A 19,676-nucleotide genomic window follows, 5' to 3' on the forward strand; every position below is an offset into this window, starting at 1 on the left:
TGATTATACCGAGTTTTTTTTTCCTTTTATAAATCTTTGAATTGAGGAGTTTAATTGAAAAATATTTGAAAAAAAGTAAATAAACTCGCCACGGTTGAATGTTAGTTTTTCAAAAGGTTTATGGGCAGCAACACTCAATATGACAGGCTATCTAGTCAACAAATCACCGCGGGCTTCATTGGATGACAAAGTTGCAAAGGAGGTGTGAACATGTAACCCATTGATCTAAGTAACTTGAGGATTTTTTGGTGTCCAACACATGTATATTTTTAGTGAAGATCGGTATAAACTTGACCCCAGTCAAAACAATGCATCTTTATTGGGTACAATAAAGGTGTGAAGGGGTATAATTTGTGGGATCCGGTTAAGAGGAAGGTGGTTGCTAGCAGAGATGTTGTATTTAATGAGCAGTCGATATTGAAACAGTCCAATGTGACAGTTGTGCCAGATACCGAGGTAGAAAATTTCAGTCAAGACAAGATTCAGGTGGACATTGAGTCGATATTGAAACAGTCCAAAGTGGATTGTACCTCAACATCAGGATGAACCAGACTCAAATTCATGTGGAGTACATGATTCAAGTGGAGTAAAAGGCTATACATTTGTGCGTGACACGGAGTTGTATTACGCCTCCAGTGAGACATGGGTTTGAAGACTTAGCTGCATATGCTCTTCTTACCAGTTTAGGAGACCCTTCTACCTTCGAGAGGCTATGGCTAGCTAGGAGCTAGAAAGATAAGTGGATGGGTGCTATGGCAGAGGAGATGAAGTCCTTAAAACATAATGAGACATGAGATATTGTTCAGCTGCCATAGGGAAAGACAACTATAAGTTGCAAGTGGGTGTACAAGAAAAAGTCAACGCAAAGATTGTCTTCAAAGGGATTTGATATTGGAAAATGTGGAGATTGTTGAGTATGGCTCATGGATAATGTCAAATGGGCAAGGCTCTTGCCCTTGCGTTTGGCCCAATTGTTTGCTTGGGGGTGCGGGGGGTGAAGCCCTCCGCGGTACAGTTTAGGGGTATTGTTGTAATCTGGATCACTAGTATCCCTATATATGCTTGTAACATTGTAACCCAATTTCAAAAAAAAAAAGGCTTAAATAAGTTTTTCGTCCCTAACCTTTACGAAATGCTTGGCTTTGGTCCTTCGCCAGAGCAAAGGTGGGTTTTAGTCCCTAACCTTTGTCAAAAGGTTTGGTTTTGGTCCCTCCGGAGCTCTGGGTCAACGCCGGAGCTCCGGTAGCCCATGTGGCAATGCCACATGGGATTAATGAGGCCATGTGTTATTATTTAAAAAAAAAAATTAACTCAATAATTAATAACTCATTTAACCTAACCTCAAACTCCATCATTCATCTGAGAAATTTATCCACCTCTTCATCATTCATCTTCAAATAACTTTACCTTCAATAACCCCAAACTCCAAATTAAAATCCCTAAATAACCCAAACCCCTAAAAGTAAAATCCCCTTCGTCTTTCCCATATCAAAAAACTGAAAACCCTACCCACTAACTAGTGCCCTCTTCCAAAACCAGTGCTGCTACCCAAGCGCCATTATCTCAGGCAAAAAACGAGTAAACAGCCATTCTGGTCCTTGGTTGTGTTCACTTATGACGAAGTGGTCCTCAGCTGTTGAAAATGGTCTTTTTTCATCCCTTAATGTGTTGCCGTCGGTCAAGTTAGTCCTCAGTTCAATTTTCCGTTGGTCCCTTAGACGGAAATGTCCAAATGACAAGAATTTTTTCCACGCAAGTGTCCTACGTGGCACCTTCTCTTTTTCCCTCCTAGAAAATAATGTCAAACTAATCCCTAGTTTATGCTTCTTCTTCCTCCTGCTCTTCTTCTTCATTATGTTCATCTTCATCATCCTTCATCTTCTTTATCCTCCTCATCTTTCATCATCTTCACCGCACCAACCACTCGCATCTTCCACCTAAATACATGAACATGTGCCATCAAAATAAGCCCCTTTGTTCACAAACACCAACCCGTAAATAAAGAAAGTAATCAAAATTCACAAACCAAAAACTTCTCTATAGAACTCAATTTCAGTGATGAATCTGAGCTCAAACTCACAAAAATTTCACCATACAACACCAGATTTAATATAATGAATACCCACCCACAAGGCTACCACTTTAGTGATTATGCAGCAGCCTTACCCATATAGAATGAAATAGTAAATCCCACCCCCACATACTGTATAACCCAGCTAATTATTTCCCCTTCTCGATCAAAAATCCAACATCACAGATCCATCGAAGAAAAGCGACGACGCATGGCGCGGTGGTCAGATCTGGTGCGCCGACGAAGGCTCCTCTCTCTGGGTTCACGGCGGAGCTTGAAGTGGTAAGGTGCGGCGAGGCGTGGAGAACTCACGGTAGTGGCCGGGTCGAACGGCAGCATCGACGGAGGCTTCTGGGTTCGATTTATTCAAGTGTTGGTGTTGGGGTTTATCCTGGTTCGATTATTCATCATCTTGTGGCTGGGTGAAGGGCTTGGTTGAGGATTTGTGGTTAATGTGGCAGGGACCAATTTCTTGTGAGGAAGAAGCGATGGTGGTGGTCGATGGCTCAAGGACGGTGAGGTTGGTTGTTGCTTGGTGAGTTGGTGGTTTAGTGGCAGGGGAAGTGGGAATGACACTGTCATGAATTATTGGAGGGAGAAGTGGATTGGAGGTGAGGAGTGTTGGATGGAGATGGTGTTGAATTGAAGGATTGAAAGTGGGTAAATTTAGGATTTTTACTTTAGTATGTTCTTCTTCATCAATGACCAATCTATTTGGGTTTTTTCTGGATTTTGTTGAAGAAGATGATGAAGATGGTTGAAGATGAAGAACTCCATAATGATGAATATATTTGAAGATGAGGAATAAGGACGAACTTGACATTATTTTCTGGGATGGGATGAGGGAGAAGAAGAAGGAAGAGGGAGAGAGAGAGTGCGGAAGCTTGATGGACTATTTTGGTACCAATGAGGGACGAATTTGACATTATTTTTTGGGAGGGAAAATGAAAACGTGCCACGTAGGACGCTTACGTGTAAAAAACGTGACATTTGACATTTTCCGTCTCAGGGACTAACGGAAAACTCAACCAAGGACGAACTTGACCGACGACAACACATTCAGGGATGAAAAACAACCATTTTGAAAATATGAGGACCAGTCCGTCATAAGTGAACACAATCAAGGACCAAAATGGCTGTTTACTCGGCAAAAAACCTCATGACCATAGTCTTCACCCCCACCAAATTAGCCATTAATTCCCTTTTCCCAAACGCCAGATCTGCTGAAATCGAACAATCGAAAGTTCGAAGCTTTGGAGAGTAGATCGAGCCAACCGAGTGAAGGATGAAGGGAAGCTTTGGAGAGTAGATCGAGCCAACCCTTCGCGTGTGGTTGTTTGTTCGATTTCAGAGGAAGAAAGGGAAGAGCAACAACATTCAGACCTGCAATGGTGATGCAGTGATGGTGGTGCGGTCTCGTCTTGATTTTGGGTTTCTCCATAACCCAAAAATTTATGGGTTTCTTCCCAACCCAAACCTTGGGTCACTACAAAGTTAGGATTCGAAGATCTGAATGTTGCTGGTGTTCTCTGTTTGGCTCCAGTGTACCCTGCTGATGGCAGTTGTGTTCTGCAACTGGGCTGGGAGATGTTTTTTGTTTTGTTGAATCCTGTACTGTTTCTTCTTTTTCCTCTTGTAAATGGGTTTTTTAGCACCCTTACTGCAAATGTGATTGTTCCCGGTGACATTTAAATTTTGTTTCTATGTTATACTTGAAGTTGTTCACCAAGTTGTTGTCTTCAACTATATAGTTCGTGTTGTCTTAATGTTTAAATTATTTTCTTCTTTCTTCATAGTTGGATATGGATATACATAGAATCTGATGATTTCAAGCTCCTGCAAGTCAGAGAAGGGCTGGTAGTGGAGGTTTCATAGATGAAGACGAGAAGAAGAGGGCTGAATTGACCAGAAAGTCAGAAACCCTAATTAATTTCCTTTTAAAAAAAATAAATAATAATAACACCTGGCCTCATTAATCCCATGTGGCAATGCCACATGGGCCACCGGAGCTCCGGCGTTGACCCAGAGCTCCGGAGGGACCAAAACCAAACCTTTTGACAAAAGTTAGGGACTAAAACCTACCTTTACTCCGGCGAGGGACCAAAGTCAAGCATTTCGTAAAGGTTAGGGACGAAAAACTTATTTAAGCCAAAAAAAAAACATTGTAACCCTGGAGTTTTCTGAATACTAATATAAATGGAAATATATCTGCTCTATAGGTGCAGACGTAGGTAATTTGGTTGAACTGTGTGAATAAAATCTTATGCGATTCTCACTACTCTAATATGTATTCGCATTATTGTTCTAACATTTATGTTTCCGATCGAGTTGATCATTCTATTTGCAAGCCTCTCAAATGGGAAGTTAGAAGATCTTCAAGAATTTGTAGCTATTATAAGAGTATGTCTAGTTGGACTGGACTTGATGACTGCTCCCTTTACTCTTAAGTCTTTTCTCTATGCTGATTAGTGATTAGTTTGAATTTGCTTCTATAGTGCTAAAATTATTGTGGGCAAATCGGTGAAACTTAAAACTGCATACAAATTACAAAGCTGAATTTGCGAGATTCAAGTATCAATACTTTGAAAATGTTTGTGTTAGTTCCTAATTAAATGGGTTAGATTATATTATTGCATAACTTTCTGTTTCTGCTAATTGCTAAATGTATTATGTATATTTTGTTGTTTGTTTTTTATGCTCTTCCAAAACAGGGCTCTATTCCATCATGGTGAAGGATCATGGATTGATGCCCAAATTATGAAATCGGAGGAAATTAAAACAAAACCTTAAAAAATTAAACAATATTCATATTTTTTTCTCCATCGGAAAACTAACAAACAAAGACACACTACACTACAGAAAGCGCATCACAAAGCAAATGGGTTTTCAACTCAAAGGAAGGAATATCAATTACCCAAAACTCCTGATTCAAGGTTCTAGCAATGACCTTCGCAATGTGATCCGCCACTGAATTGCATTCTTGCGGGATACGACACAAGGACATCTCCCATTCCCGGTCTACATAGCTCCAAATCTCCATAGCAAACAAGAAAAATAATAATAAATCATGCCATTTAGAATGACACCCAAAGATCACGTTCATCATCATAATAATAGTTACCACCATCCTCATCAATATCATTGCAGTAAATATCATCTAGATCTTCATATGGAAGCAGCAATTTTTTTATCTGTTTATGACACCTTTCCCCCAAAGCTCCACTCAGATCAACATTAGAACAAGCTCGCAGGTCAAGTGATTCAAGGTGAGGGCATCCATCAAGAATGGCAAGCAAGCCATCATTTGTGAGACAGTTTCCCAGGAGCTGGAGATGACGAAGCTCATGCAATGTTTTTGCAATAGCAAATGCCACATTATTATTCTTGAAACACTCATATGCTCTCTTCTTGTTGAATTTCAACACTTTCAAATGAGGGCAACATCGGCAAATAACTTCAAGTGCATGTCTAGATAGGTAGCAAAATGAAAGGTCAATCTCCTCTAATAGAGAAAGTTTCTTTACGACTTGAATCAACTCTCTTTCTGAAACTGCCCAACATTTGTAAAGGCGTAGGCGTCGTAGGTGAGTTGCTCTGTAAAATTTGTAAGAAGTTAAAAGTATAAGATGATATATAAATCAGTATACTCAGAAACCTACTTTCTTTTTTAACAAAATCAACCAAACCTAAACGGTCATGACATGGTGTTGATATTGATTGAGTTTGAGGGATTTTCGCGGACTAAATCCATCCATAAACGGCTAAACCTAGACCCCAACTATTTATACACATCTGGCGTACACATTTTTTTTCTTTATTTCTCATTCTTATCCTATCAAAGTACATTATATATCACGCCTAGTCTTCTTTAGTTAAGTTTGATTAATACTCTTTAATAAGTGTGAATGGTGTAGAGAGAAGAAAGAGATACAAAGAAAAGAAAGAACATGATTAGTGATGTGACTAAAAAAGAATAGAAATAGATAAAAGGTAAAGTGAAAATGAAATGAATGTATTATGACTCATTACTCTATGTCTTTTCTTTCTTACGCACTATGGATGTCAACACCAATTGAGTACAATTCTAAATGTATTGTTGATGTCTTTGCCTAAGAAAAAACCTTACCCACTAACATTCGTAATATTTAACTTCCATTGATTTGTTATTTTTCAACCTAAGTATCATGTTATAATAGGAGTGTAATAAAAACACATGAGGGAGATCCCTATCTCTAGTAAATTTTATTTGGTGGGTACTCTTTCAAGAATATTTCCTGGCGCTTCTATCTAAGATTAAATCTCTGCTGGTCTTTAAGCATGATAGGAATTGAACGACCTTACACAATTGTTTCGAGTGTTTTCTTTCTATTCTACATTTTTTATTAAAAATAAAAAACACCTCATTTGTAAGTGTACCTAAGATAACATGGATTAATTTTGGTACCACCCCTTTACATTCTTATATCATCCTTTATTTTGAATTTTTGCGCAAATATGATTGCGGAAGGTATGTTTTGTATTGCGCAATTTTGCGGTGTATAATTTGTTACCAAAATTAATGCCCAAGATAATATGATACTTTGAAAATTAAGCACCACCAAAAGATTATAAATATCTCCATTCTCCACGACGACCATAGAAAATATAAGTAGAAACTGCCTATACTAGTTGTTCCCAGCTCAATCACGAAGCATAAGAGCTAGAGAAAACAAAAATAAAATGATGATCGATGGATATATATATTACCTATCAGCTATGTATTTGAGCAGAACATCAGTGCCAAAAAGCTCAATATTGATTTCTTGGAGAAGACCGCAACTCTGGTCAACGGCAAAGCGACATACGTTAACCGAACAAGAACGTGAAGTTGCAGGGCTGGCCGGAATATCAATGGTGCGCCACATGAGAGGGTCCTTGCAGATGTTCCGCCATAGAGAACACACATGACATGCAGTCTTCACGACTTCAACGGTACCAAGGTTGTGTAGTATCTTTGCAGTCACGTCTAATGGAAGTTCAAGCCAGTTAGGCTTTTTCTCCTTCTTCTTCTTCTTCTTGCTCTTGTTCTTTCTTCCTCTGGAACGCCCCATCACGAAAACAAAACGGTGGACACTGGGTATAACCTTTTATGAAAAAGGAAATTGGAATGTCTGAAAAACAAAAGCGTGTTCAAACTTCAAAGAGCCACACGGTTTCCACAGACCACAAAGTCTTTTTTTTTGGAAACTAACCACAAAGCTTATCTTGTATGTAATGAGTTTCGTGGGTAGCACGATGATTACAACTTTGGTCCCCGACGTTTATCAATGCCACGATTTTGGTCCCCCACCTAATTTAATTACATGGATGGTCTCCGACGTTGTAGGCTGCGTGCAACGTTAGTCCTACCGTTTATTTCTTAATGGAGGAGGCTTACGTGAACGTCCAGTTGGAGAGAGAAATGAGGTATGAGGAGAGAGGGAAGCACGTGAGTATCACGTGAACTCACGTGAACCTTATATGAACCCATTATACCCAAATCTGAAACCCCAGGGATCTAAATCGCGTTACCTTCTTCGTTCCAGGGAGGTCAGGGGTTTGGGTATAATGGGTTCAGATAAGGGTCACGTGATACTCACGTGCTTCCCTCTCTCCTCATACCTCCTTTCTCTCTCCAACTGGACGTCCACGTAAGCCTCCTCCATTAAGAAATAAACGGTAGGACTAACGTTGCACACGACCTACAACGTCAGGGACCATCCATGTAATTAAATTTGGTGGGGGACCAAAATCGTGGCATTGGTAAACGTCGGGGACCAAAGTTGCAATTAAGCCTTTATTTAATATTAGCATTTAATATCAAATAATAAATTAGTGAATACACTTTTTGTGTTAACTAATTTTTGTTCCCTCTAAAATGAGTGAAATTCAGTTGTCATGAGTTCTTCACTAGAGAATTTTTGGGTTTTAATCCTCATGATTAGGAAACTCGCGGACTTTGGTCTCGTTTGACCATGAGCTCAGACAACTTGCTTACGTGTTTGACGGACGCGAATGCATATATATGCACCTTTATTCCATATGCAATCCTCGTTTCCAGCTTAGCGATCTTATTGTTTGCATTATTAAGAGACACTTCGTCTCTCATTCTTTTTTTTCTCATCTCAAGCAAGATTGAGAGCATCTTCCTTCTCAGTTGAGCTCCTCGAACCACGAATCATATTCTTGTTGGCGGCGGCCAGGGGAGGACTTAGGGCCCGGCTTGCCTGGGCACTTGCCCAGGCTTCGGGCCCAAAAAAAATTTAATTTGGCCAAAGAGAGAAAATCTGGTTTTCTTAAGGTCAACCTGGGCAAAAACATAAGGCAAGGCACTCATTTTTTTAATCACTTAAGCAGCCTGGCCCATAGTTAATTGTTAGGCCAGAAAAAAAAAATAAAGACCGGGCAAAAATGAGATCCATATGTTGTTTGAGGGACCAAAATGAGAAAACAACTCAGTTACTCTCTTTCCAGCTCGCGTTCGATCTCGCGTTACTCCCTCTGCGATTCAAATTTATTTTCTAAATTTATTTCCCTTTTAGTGATTTAGAGATATTTCAAATTAAAAACATTGGAAAGAACTCAAAGAAGTTCAAGAAATTTGGCAATGAAATACACATAAGAAAATCATCATGCCGTTACATCATTCACAAATTCAAGATCACATGTATAAACACACATAAAGATGGTAAGGGTACCTACTTAGTGGAAGCACAAAACCTTTTTACTCATTGAACTTTCCCTCCACTTCAATATCCTTTTCTCACACTCAAATGTATAACCACAACTCACAAATGTCACTCAACTGTTTCCTTTCTGCCCCTCTGAGCCTGCCTCTACTACCAATAATCTCATCTATTTATAACTGTCTGCCTAAGGTTTGGTGCCCCTAATTGACCTCTCTCTGATTCACCTTATATTTTATTCATCATTTCCTAAATTAAATCGCATATTCTAATTATTCCTTGAAATCATTCTCCAATTATTTTTGTAGAAGATCTTTAATTATTTGCAGTATTTATTTATTATTTTCGTAATTAATTAATTATTATTTTTAATTTTTCAAATTTATTTACTTAATTATTATTATCAATTTTCGGAATTATTTTATTAATTTAATTAGTGTTATTAAAATTTTGAGTGTTGAACATTATATATTTTAGATGTATTAACTATTATTTATTTATTTTAAATTTTTACTAATATTATTAGGATATGACAAAATTAGGTGTTCACATTTAAAGTAGTTGTTTATCTCTTTTTTTTTTTTTGAAACAGTTGTTTACCTCATATTGCTTGCACAACATCTTAAAACTAACCATTTTATTATTAAATGCTCCATTACATTTGGTATGAAATTGTCAAACTTGACATTACATTACATGTTAAACTGGAATAAGTAAAAGTTAGTATTTTAGATTCATTCAATAAATAATGTATGTGACCATTTTAATGATCACATACATCATTTATTGAATGAATCTACAGAGCTAACTTTAGCTTATAATAGTGACCGGAGGGTGTGTTCTGAACGGTCGTATCATGAGTACTTTTGTGAATTTTTTTTTTGAAGCGAGTACTTTTGTGATTTAATCATTCAGGTAACCTGTAATTACTAATTAGTGTGCCATGTTAAGTGAAACAATCCAATTTAATTATGTGGACGGCCTCTCCTCTAGGCTTTGTATCGGATAATGTTTCATCCACACTTCTCTTTTGAGGTGGAGAGGTGGAATGGTGAGAGAGATAGGAAGAAAAGAAAAAGTAAGAGAGAGAAAATATGAGATGCGATAGATAATAAGATGAGAGAGATAGAAATAAAAAGAGGTGGAAATGAAGTGTTTAAAAAATGAGGTGTGTATATATCATTACTCCCACTCCTTTGTATCTACTCAGAAAGTCTTACATAGTTGGTAGAGAATTGGATAACACGTAGTCGTATGTCCTAAAAATGTTTTGTTAAGAGACCAAACTCATTTTCCTAATGTCAATGATTGATTGTCAGTGCCCTTAATACAGTGGGTTTTGAACTTTTGAATCTATCTCTTGCTCTTCAATACCAAACAACAATTTTAATCATGTAATGACCAATTATATTAGTTATAAATTTAACTACTTAAATTGAAATAAAATTATGTTTTTTTATAAATAAAAAACAGTATATGCTCATGAGTCTTCTTCCTATAGAAAGCTGCAAAACTTCAATTTTTTTAACTATTAAATACAACTAACTACCTGCCTCGAGGTCGATAATTAATTTAGTTAGAACAATATTTATATTATTTTTTTTACATTGGAAAGATAAATCACATTCTAAAGATTGATCATGAACATTTCTCTCCCTAACCCATATGTCATTAACTCTTACCACTTGAGTTATCATTCGGTGACACAACATCCATATTATTGAGGTAACTTAATTTTTAGCTTTTGCAATCTTTTGGCAATTGCTCGAATAATAAAATTGAATTACGCGTGGTTCTTAAAGGCTTGCTTGTGTCTAAGCAATTGAGATATGATGGTATAGACGTTGAATGTGGTTGTAATGTTGTTGTTAGTTGGATTCAGACTCATTCTTGTAAGGTTTGGTGTCTTTGGGACTTTTGGGAACAACTTAAAGAGTTATTAGATATTCTGGATAATTCTATTTATCACATTTATAGAGAGGAACAAGACGGCGGATGTGTTGACGAGTAGTGGTGCTAGTGAAACCACCTTATTATTTAACAATCAGGAGAATCTCCCTAGCCTTATAAAAGGTTTGATTAGGCACATAAAATGGGTATTGTTTGTGTTAGACTCGTTTAGTTTGTTCTTTAGTTTTGTTGGTTTTGATATTTGAGATATTGTTTTTGCTCCTTTCATGAGTAAATCCGTGTTTCAGGTGTTACCACGGTTTTCCTCTACCATAAATAGGCCTGTTAATAAATTTTGGGAGGTTCCGTTCTCATTTCTGAAGAAAAAAAAATCAGGATCTAATTTCTATTTTACAAATTTTGGTATCCAGCAAAATAATCATATAATAATCAAACAGAAAATGTTATATAGACATACAATATTAGCCGATATTCTTTAGACATACACATTAGTGACGGTTAAAAAAGGTCACTAATATTTACGGTGGTTAAAAATCCCGCTAATGCGTATGTCTATTGAATGCCTGCTCCAAACCTCGATGTTTACATATCATCACCCAAATCAAACAACAAGACTAAGAAAAAAAAAAAAAACTCTCAACTATTCCATGTCACGAGCGACCACACGTTACAATTATCATTTTAAGACATCAAGTAATACCCCACAATTGTTGCTGATCTGGAGACCAAACGCAGCAGATGTTTATCAACATTCAACATGCACCCTGCTCCACTGTGACATGGAAAACCAGTGTCCAGTGTTCTATCACTGTCACTCATCACAAGAGGCACTATCATTCAAATATTACCCTCATTCACTTAAAATTCACATTCTTGTAATGTTAACACTTTGTAGACATGCCTTTTATTCAATCAATATTTACAAAACCCATATTAATGTGATGAAATCAAGTGAAATTTTAAGCATGCATGATAATATTAAAAGATTCGTGTTCTCAGAGTAAAGCAACTATCTTTGTTATGAGTCATTAATGTTGTCTAGGCCTTTGTTGTCTGTTTCTAAGTTTTCTATACCAGAATGGTCCACAAACCTCATGTTCTAACAATAAATAGCTGAGTAAGATTTATGTTCAACTCTGGAAGCACCTCCAGAAAAGCACCTATAATATTTTTTTTGTACAATTCTGATCTTTACCCACATTCACACTATTTCTATCTTCCTAGCAAATCATATGTTATATCTATCACTTTTCTCTGTTCTCTTCTTTTATCACACTAGTAATTTTGGACATCGGCGCCACTATGAGTGTCTACTTACCATTTTTATTTTCTGTAACGAGATGGTGACACAAAACAAGAACTAGAATGGTTATCTATTGCCAGCTGCCATTGGCTTCAAAGAAAATACTAATCACTAATCTTTTTAACTGTACAAAAAATTGTACACCAATTGGTAATGCAGAAGCTTAGTACAGCAGAAGGATACCCAGTTAACTGGTTTTAGTAACCTACAATCTAAGAATCCATCATGTTTAGGGAATAATGCATGAGATTTTTACACAAATTCCCCTCCATCATCACACTTAATCCAAGGCTAAGAGACAAGTACACTAGCAACACTGTTGAACTAGGATTCAGAGGAGAAACTCAATTCATCAATGGCAATAGACAGATTGGATTCCATCATGTTATCACAACCCTCCTTTTGTTCAGAGTTAATATTATCCATGATGCCATTCCCTTCCTTTCCTTCAGCTGCAGCAATACACTCCGGGAATCTGAAGCAGCTCATGAGATGGTCATTGGTGAAACCAGCAACCTGCATGAAAGAATATATCACCGTGGGGCCAACGCCACGGAAACCTCTTCTCACCAGGTCTTTGCTGATGACATCTGCCTTTGGAGTTTTCACAGGGACCTGTCTTGGATAGCGGAACCTGTTAACTATTGGCTTATGGTTCACAAAACTCCAAATGTACTTGTCAAAAGACCCAAACTCATCTATGACCTGGCACCAGGAAAATCCTGCAAAAGGTTAGTTGCCATGATAATTAAAGCTATAGCAATAATGTAAATTCTGCAATCTGCAATAATGGCTACTAGGTGAGAAAGGGCATTCTAGTGCTGATTGATGTTTGGAAAAAGCTTCAAGTTCACTAGCATGTTTGGATAAGCTTCTCTTTCATCAGAATCAATTATGAAATCCAGAAGCTATTCTCATAAGTTACTCCCAAGAATTGATTCTGACTTCAGTGTCAATTATAAAAGGTTTTCCAAACATGCACTGCATGAGTTGAGACGTACAAGCTTAGCCAAAGCGAGCTGGCAGCATAAAGAATCCAAATAATTGAGTAGCACATCATTGTTATAAATTAGATACTACAAGCTCACTTTGTACAGAAGATTAAAATCATATTCTGTTCCATATGGGGTCATGCAAATTGAATAAAGATCAGGACCACCATCCTATTGATATTTGCTACCTAACCTACCTGATCAAATTATCAATAAACAGCAGCAGTATGTCATTCAATTGTTCATCAGGGAGACAAGAACAATAAATGGAAGGTTTAGACAGTCATCCGATTGATTGAGCAAAACTCAAAACATCTCAACAAGTCAAAGTTCTATGGGTAGGAAAAATAACTTCAAATCTTTCTTAAAAAGGGGAAGAAAATGTGTCAATTTCCAAAACAGACATGATTGATTCTACTCATGTAATTAGTTTTGTAAACTATGCACAAACTGCTAATGTTACTGCATTTAAGTTCAAGTGGCCCCACTATTGTGCCAAATACAAGTACAGCGGTACAAGGGAAAAGCCACTTACATAGGAAGGAGAAAATGATATTTTATGTTTATCATGGCTAAGAGAGAGAGATGTACTCTCATAAAACCACCAAAGTTTAAAGTAGTTTGCAGATATAATACCACCAGTCATATAAACAGTTGGTGCACATTTTGTGAAATATGACACAGTAAGAAGGATCATTCAGTTTCACATTGACAGTTAATGCTTTCCGTTTCCCTCTATTGGAATAGTTATGACTTGATTTCCTGTTTTGGTAATTCTTCCAAAGATCAATGCAGAAAATGAAGCAATTTTGTTTTAAAAAAAGGCTATTATCTTCTTGCAGTGAATAAAGTATTTGACCATCCTAACAAACAAAAGCAAACAGGATAACCATGCAGGTACCCCAGGGGCCCCATAAAACAGGAGAAATAATTTAGAGATGGCTCATGGCAGTGAAATGCTGCAAAATGCAAAACTTGAATCCCATGGTTGTCTCCAAGGGTACAGGAAGTGTCAAATAACCACTTAATCCCAAAAGCTTAAGCTGTTGGGTAAGGACCACTTTAATGGTTTTATATTATATTCTGACACGCCCCCTCACGCAAGAGCTCTTTGGGCTTGAAGCGTGGATAACTGCACAGGCCCACCTACCATGTGCTTAATTAAATTCCACTTTTTAATTAGAAAGTGAGGGGAGCAATGATCGAACTCTAGACCTCTCGGCCATAGAGGCTCTGATACCATGTCAAATAACCACTTAATCCCAAAAGCTTAAGCTGTTGGGTAAGGGCCACTTTAATGGTTTTATATTATATTCTAACAGGAAGTAATAAACAATTTTGATGAACAACCCAAGAGTTTGCACATTTAGACGGTTGCATAATTCAAGTGAAAATTAACTTACCTTTGATATTTGACGTGCATTCTCGATCACAGCACGTAATTTAAGCTCAGAAAGTAGGGAGCTCGCAACTGTTCCTGGTGCCATCATCTTCTTCTCATTCAACTTTGACACAGCAACCGGATCAAAGTCTGCAAAAGCTTCCCTGCAAAGAACCTTATTAAAAAATGATGCAAACATAATAGGCTAGAGCTGAGAATAAAGTCATCAAGTAGCTGGTCAGTAAAGATTTGAGACTATGTAAGAGAGAAGAACTAAAGAGTTTATACAGAGAAGAATACCTAAAACTATGCCTTTTGCTTAGAATGACTGGCCAACTAAGTTCAGCCAGAGCAATCGAAAGTACAAGTAGCTCAAATAGTTTCCTGCATGAGATTAAAAATGTTCAAGCATGGCAACTAAAATAGAGAATGAATATTCCTTTTACAACCAGCAAAAAAGATTATTTCAGTGTAACACATACTTGTCATCATGTACCGGAACTCCCCATTCTTCATCGTGGAAAGTAGCATAACATGGTTCTGGTATTAAAAAAGTGAACTTGGTCAGAAAACAAAACTGAAAAATACCAGATATATAATTCAGAACTTAAAACTCAACAAGTGTAGACGTGTAGTGGAGGAATTTCAAGGAAAGTTATAGCTGGCTCCTGTGCAGTTATCTCAACACTCATCAGCATATCAGGTTCATATCATGTAGACACTAAGATTTTCCAATTTTCTTTTCAACAAGGAAAAACACCAATTAAAATCCATGTAAAAAGGTATGCATCCAATTCCAAAACATATTTTATTATATTTGTGTGAGAAATCCATAGCATACACGAATATTTGTAGCAAAAGCACCCCCTGGTCATGCTAATTTGACAATTTATATGGAAACACATACTCTGCTATCCCAATGAGATATATAGTCAATGCAACCCTAAATATTCAAGAATGTTATATGTTGAAAATGAGAATCAAATTATTGACAAGATCAGCTCAAAAACATGTAAAAATATCTAATAATGCAAGTCAAACTTGGAATGAACTACAATGTACTCTCATTCTCCTGACTAATTCAACATCCAAAAGAAACTGAAGTATATGACAAAGGCTTAAGCATAGTATAATCACTGATAAATACATTCACATCATGCTATTTCACAATCCATACTAATGTTTCCTGAATAATTTAGGAAAATTCAAAGAAGAAGAACAAACCAGTATTGGGAGTGACCCAGGCACACCTCTTCTTGGATTGTGAAGCATCAGGGGGAGATTCTAACACCCCATCAGAAGCAACACTTCTCGGCTTCGACACATACGGTTTCCTTCGGGTACCTAGGCTATAGGACCGTGTCAATCTTCCAGTAGATGCTCGACTATGAAATGAATCTGTAGAGGCATCAGATGAACATGAAGCATTGAGAGATAAATTAGAATGTAGTAACTGCTCGTGCCGGCTGAGCAGAGAAGAAACCCTGGCAGCAGGATATGACTTGGGAGAGGAGGAAACAACTGAAGACAGCACTTGATGGGGTTTCTTCTCTTTGACTGCTGATGCAGCCTCATCCAGCAATTTATCAACCTTCCTCAATGGCTTTGAAGCTGATTTCCTTGAACTCAAAGACCCTGTCTTGTTTCCAGCTGGTCCAAGCACAGGCCTTGCCTCTGAATCAGCAACATTCATAGACCTCAATCTGGGAGCTCCAGACATTGATAAGAAAAAACACTACACCTTTGACTTCTCAACCTCTTAAATATCTCACCAAGTGGAATCTTCAAGCTCTAATTATCCATCAAACTGCCTATAAAATTCATTAAAAGCCTTATTCCTTTTTTCACTAGTTGGAGGCTAAAGAAACCACACTAACCAGAATCAATCTCAAACTTTGGGAAACACCAAGTACACAGTGACTTGACTTCCCAAAACAGATCTCAATACTTTAGCTCCAAAATGCACCAATTGATGTGAAAGTTGTATTGGGGTGTCACTTAAAACTCTCAAATCACCCAACTACACTAAAAATCCCAACTTTGAAAGTCAATAGTAACTAGAAGACTCAAACCCTCATTCCTCTCAAACCCCAGAACTTTAAATCAGCTCAAAACCCAGAAAAACCAGCTGAATCAAATAATAGGATTTGGCTATTACCAACATGACACGATCAAGAGTCAGAAAAATGGGCTCACCTTTTGACCAAAAAGTTAGAGGCTTTAAAATGGAGCCAATAAAGGGTTGTGTTTCATGTTCCTGAAAGTTTTCAAAACCGAGCTAGCTTCACAGAAAGTCAGAGCCTCGAAACTCTGAGATTCCATTCTGCATTGTGGAAAACGAGATAGAGAGCCTCTGCACTGCAACCTCAAAAGGGAAAAAGCATGTGTCACAAATCAAAGCTCAAAAATTTTCAGCTGCCCCACATGGAGTAAAAAAATAAAGCTGACACATTCTTTGCAGTTCTCATGCTTGGTTCATATTTTCCCAGAAAACAGTAGAGAAAGCTATGGAAAATGCGGGGTAAAAGGGTGTCTTCTGAGAGGGTTGAACTAAGAAACCATCAACAACAACAATGAAGTTATAGATATTTTTTGAAAAAAATAATAAATAAAAAAGAAAGTAAAATCGTAGTTGATTGATGAAGTGAGAGAATCCAAGAGAGAGAGAGAGACAGAGAGATTAGATTTACCGGCTGTCACCGTTACATGTTTATTGGATGTTCCTTGTTCATTGACATGTGTATGTTTTTCCATTCTGTTACATGTTTGGTTGAACCGGACAGCATCGGGTTAGGCCGGACCGGATTTTGCATATGATTGACCTAAAAATTAAAGACTTCTGTCTGATTTGATCCTCATTATACAACTTTTTTTAGGTGTGAATATGGTTCTTTTGTTTTGAAAGTCTTGCTAGGTCTAAGATCTAATAATCTATTTAAAAGTATCTTTTATAAGACATTTTACTTGAATAACAAATTTATGTGTAAATCAGGGCCGGCCCTAACTCTATGCAAGCAGGCTCACAGCCCAGGGCCTCCAAAAAGAAGGGGCCCAAAAAAAAATCTCATTAAACTTTCTCCTAAAATAAAATTTAGTTCTAATAATTAATGTTCAAGATGTTATTAATGACTTGAGCTGGTCTAGTCGTTAATAACTATTTATGTTACTTTTTTCGAACGTTAAAATTATTTGGGGTCCATTTTAATTATTTGCTCAGGGCTTCCAAAATATCGGGACTGACCCTGTGTAAATAGGTTAATAAATTTATCGAACAACAACGAGCTAAAATGAACTATGTAAATCTACTTATAAATAGGATGATTATAGGGAAAGTCGACCACCACTTAACGAAAAGCTTACATTTACTTTACCTTAAGGAAACAAGTAAGAGCTCGAACCTATAATTTGTCGGATACAAACTGTGTCATACTTCCTTGAGATTATATATATTAAATGATCATACAGTCTAATATGTTTAAACCTACAAATAAGGCGATAAATATATAGTTTTAAAATTTTATAACAGAAATATAATTTTAAAAAAGAATATAAAAAAATTATATTAAGTATTTTTTAAATAGGTTTATAAGACTTTTTAAGTGACCTATAATATTTTTTTAACTAAATGAATTTTTCAAAAGTACTTGACCTGTCTATTTATTGATTTGGTCAAGTTTGCTTTGGGCCTACCCCTATGAACAATTTGTTATATTTTCATCTCTATTTGTTGGTTGGTGGTGTGAATGTGATTTAATTTTATTTTTTTACATTGAAAAGATAAATTACACCCTTAAGGGATTGATTCTAGGACCTTCCAATCTCCACCCTCAACTTTTATCACTTGAATTATCATTCAGGGACAAGTATGGTTTTTTTTTTTGTTGGTCTAACTAATTGGATTTATTTTCATAAAACAAAGGAAAAAATTGTGAAACTCATTTATCTTGAATTCTATTGGCACATCTAGGATATGGTTCACCCCATATCCAAATTAAAAAAATTACAGGAATAAAAACCTAAATAGGTAAAACTTAAAAGTCACATAAGTTCTTTCTATGTCTACAGAAGAAAAAAAAAAAAACTATCAACTCGGAGAAAAGAATGCATAGGTTAATAATTTCTGTGGAGTCCACATTGTTATACTCCATTCAGTACCCACATAAAAGTGAGGAGAGAAAGCTAGCATTCAAGGAACAAAAGCAGAAAACATGTCAAAAGAGCAAGATTTAATTTACTTCCTAAAACACCATTAAGTGGCACGCAATTAGTGGTGTAGCCCTTAATATTTGGAGAGCATTAAGGAGCACTTTTCCAAAACAAATACAGATCGCATGTTCAAATTTCTCCATAATCTTTTTCTTATCAACTTCATAAGCACATTGGCCGACAAATATAAGCGGTAATAGAACCTCAACAATCAAGAGGCTTTGTTTACAAAAAATAAATAAATCAGTAGGCTTTGAAAATTACCATCTAATCATGTAGAATTTTTTTATTTGTAACTTCGGATTTGGCTCAACAACCAAACTAGTTAACAATAACAATCAATCAAGCTCTTTACCAACTACATATACTAATCATCATCATAATCCTAGTTGTAGAATGGAAGTAGTTCTTATTTTTGGTTGGTTGAAGAATTTCTCATCATTGGATGCTCCGAAAAATATAATTAAATGAATGATTTTTTTTTTGATAAATTTTAAATGAATGGTTTTAGCTGTTAGATGGCACTGAAGTGTATATGGCTAAGTCAACTTATGCTTTCCTCTTGTTTCAGAATTTAAATCTGCTCAAGAATTTCAGAGTGTGAATGATTCCTCCTTTTACTGGATTTGGGATTAGTTATATTCCTATGTAAGTTTTAAGCTTATGGTTGGTGATGCTAGATTAGCTTCTACAAAACACAATTTGGCAAGAAGAAATTAGTGATCCACCACATGTCATGACCAACAATTTTCAATTCATTTATTCTCTGGACAGTAGGTATGCTTCCTTAGTTTTGTCCTATATTTATGTTTGGTTAGGTTTTGATATTGTGCCTCCGCAATTTGGTAAAGCTCATTTTCTCCAAGTTCATAGGCTAGTAAGGGGGGAAACAATAGAAGGTAAGGACGACTCCATAGTTTGCCACTCTTTGGTCCATACGGCTTTAATGAAATGTGATAACCTTTGAAGATGGTGTACTGACATGATTAGAGACTTGGATTTCATTAAATTTAGATTATAATCTTGGTTTTGTTAAAAAATGATGATAGGGTCAGAACTAGAAGAGGGAAAGAGAGAAGAACAGGGTGTTGGATAATGGCATTCAAGA

At 36.6% G+C, this 19,676-nt stretch overlaps 2 protein-coding genes across 2 annotated transcripts; both read right to left on the bottom strand.

Annotated features, from left to right (window-relative positions):
• Nucleotides 1-4,834: 4,834 nt before the first annotated feature.
• On the bottom strand, nucleotides 4,835-7,279 carry LOC130721860 (putative F-box/LRR-repeat protein 23). The gene is made up of 2 exons (XM_057572443.1): nucleotides 6,818-7,279; nucleotides 4,835-5,665 (listed from the first exon to the last, which is right to left on the bottom strand). The coding sequence occupies exons 1-2, from the start codon at nucleotides 7,159-7,161 to the stop codon at nucleotides 5,146-5,148; spliced, it is 864 nt and encodes a 287-aa protein (XP_057428426.1). The 5' UTR covers nucleotides 7,162-7,279; the 3' UTR covers nucleotides 4,835-5,145.
• A 4,765-nt stretch (nucleotides 7,280-12,044) lies between these two features.
• On the bottom strand, nucleotides 12,045-17,035 carry LOC130722840 (uncharacterized). Its single transcript, XM_057573689.1, has 5 exons — nucleotides 15,587-17,035; nucleotides 14,845-14,902; nucleotides 14,663-14,746; nucleotides 14,385-14,526; nucleotides 12,045-12,694 (listed from the first exon to the last, which is right to left on the bottom strand). Exons 1-5 carry the CDS (start codon nucleotides 16,080-16,082, stop codon nucleotides 12,314-12,316), a joined length of 1,161 nt encoding a protein of 386 aa, XP_057429672.1. The 5' UTR covers nucleotides 16,083-17,035; the 3' UTR covers nucleotides 12,045-12,313.
• Nucleotides 17,036-19,676: the final 2,641 nt, after the last annotated feature.

Source organism: Lotus japonicus, chromosome 6 (assembly GCF_012489685.1).
Source record: "Lotus japonicus ecotype B-129 chromosome 6, LjGifu_v1.2".
Taxonomy (NCBI): Eukaryota; Viridiplantae; Streptophyta; class Magnoliopsida; order Fabales; family Fabaceae; genus Lotus; species Lotus japonicus.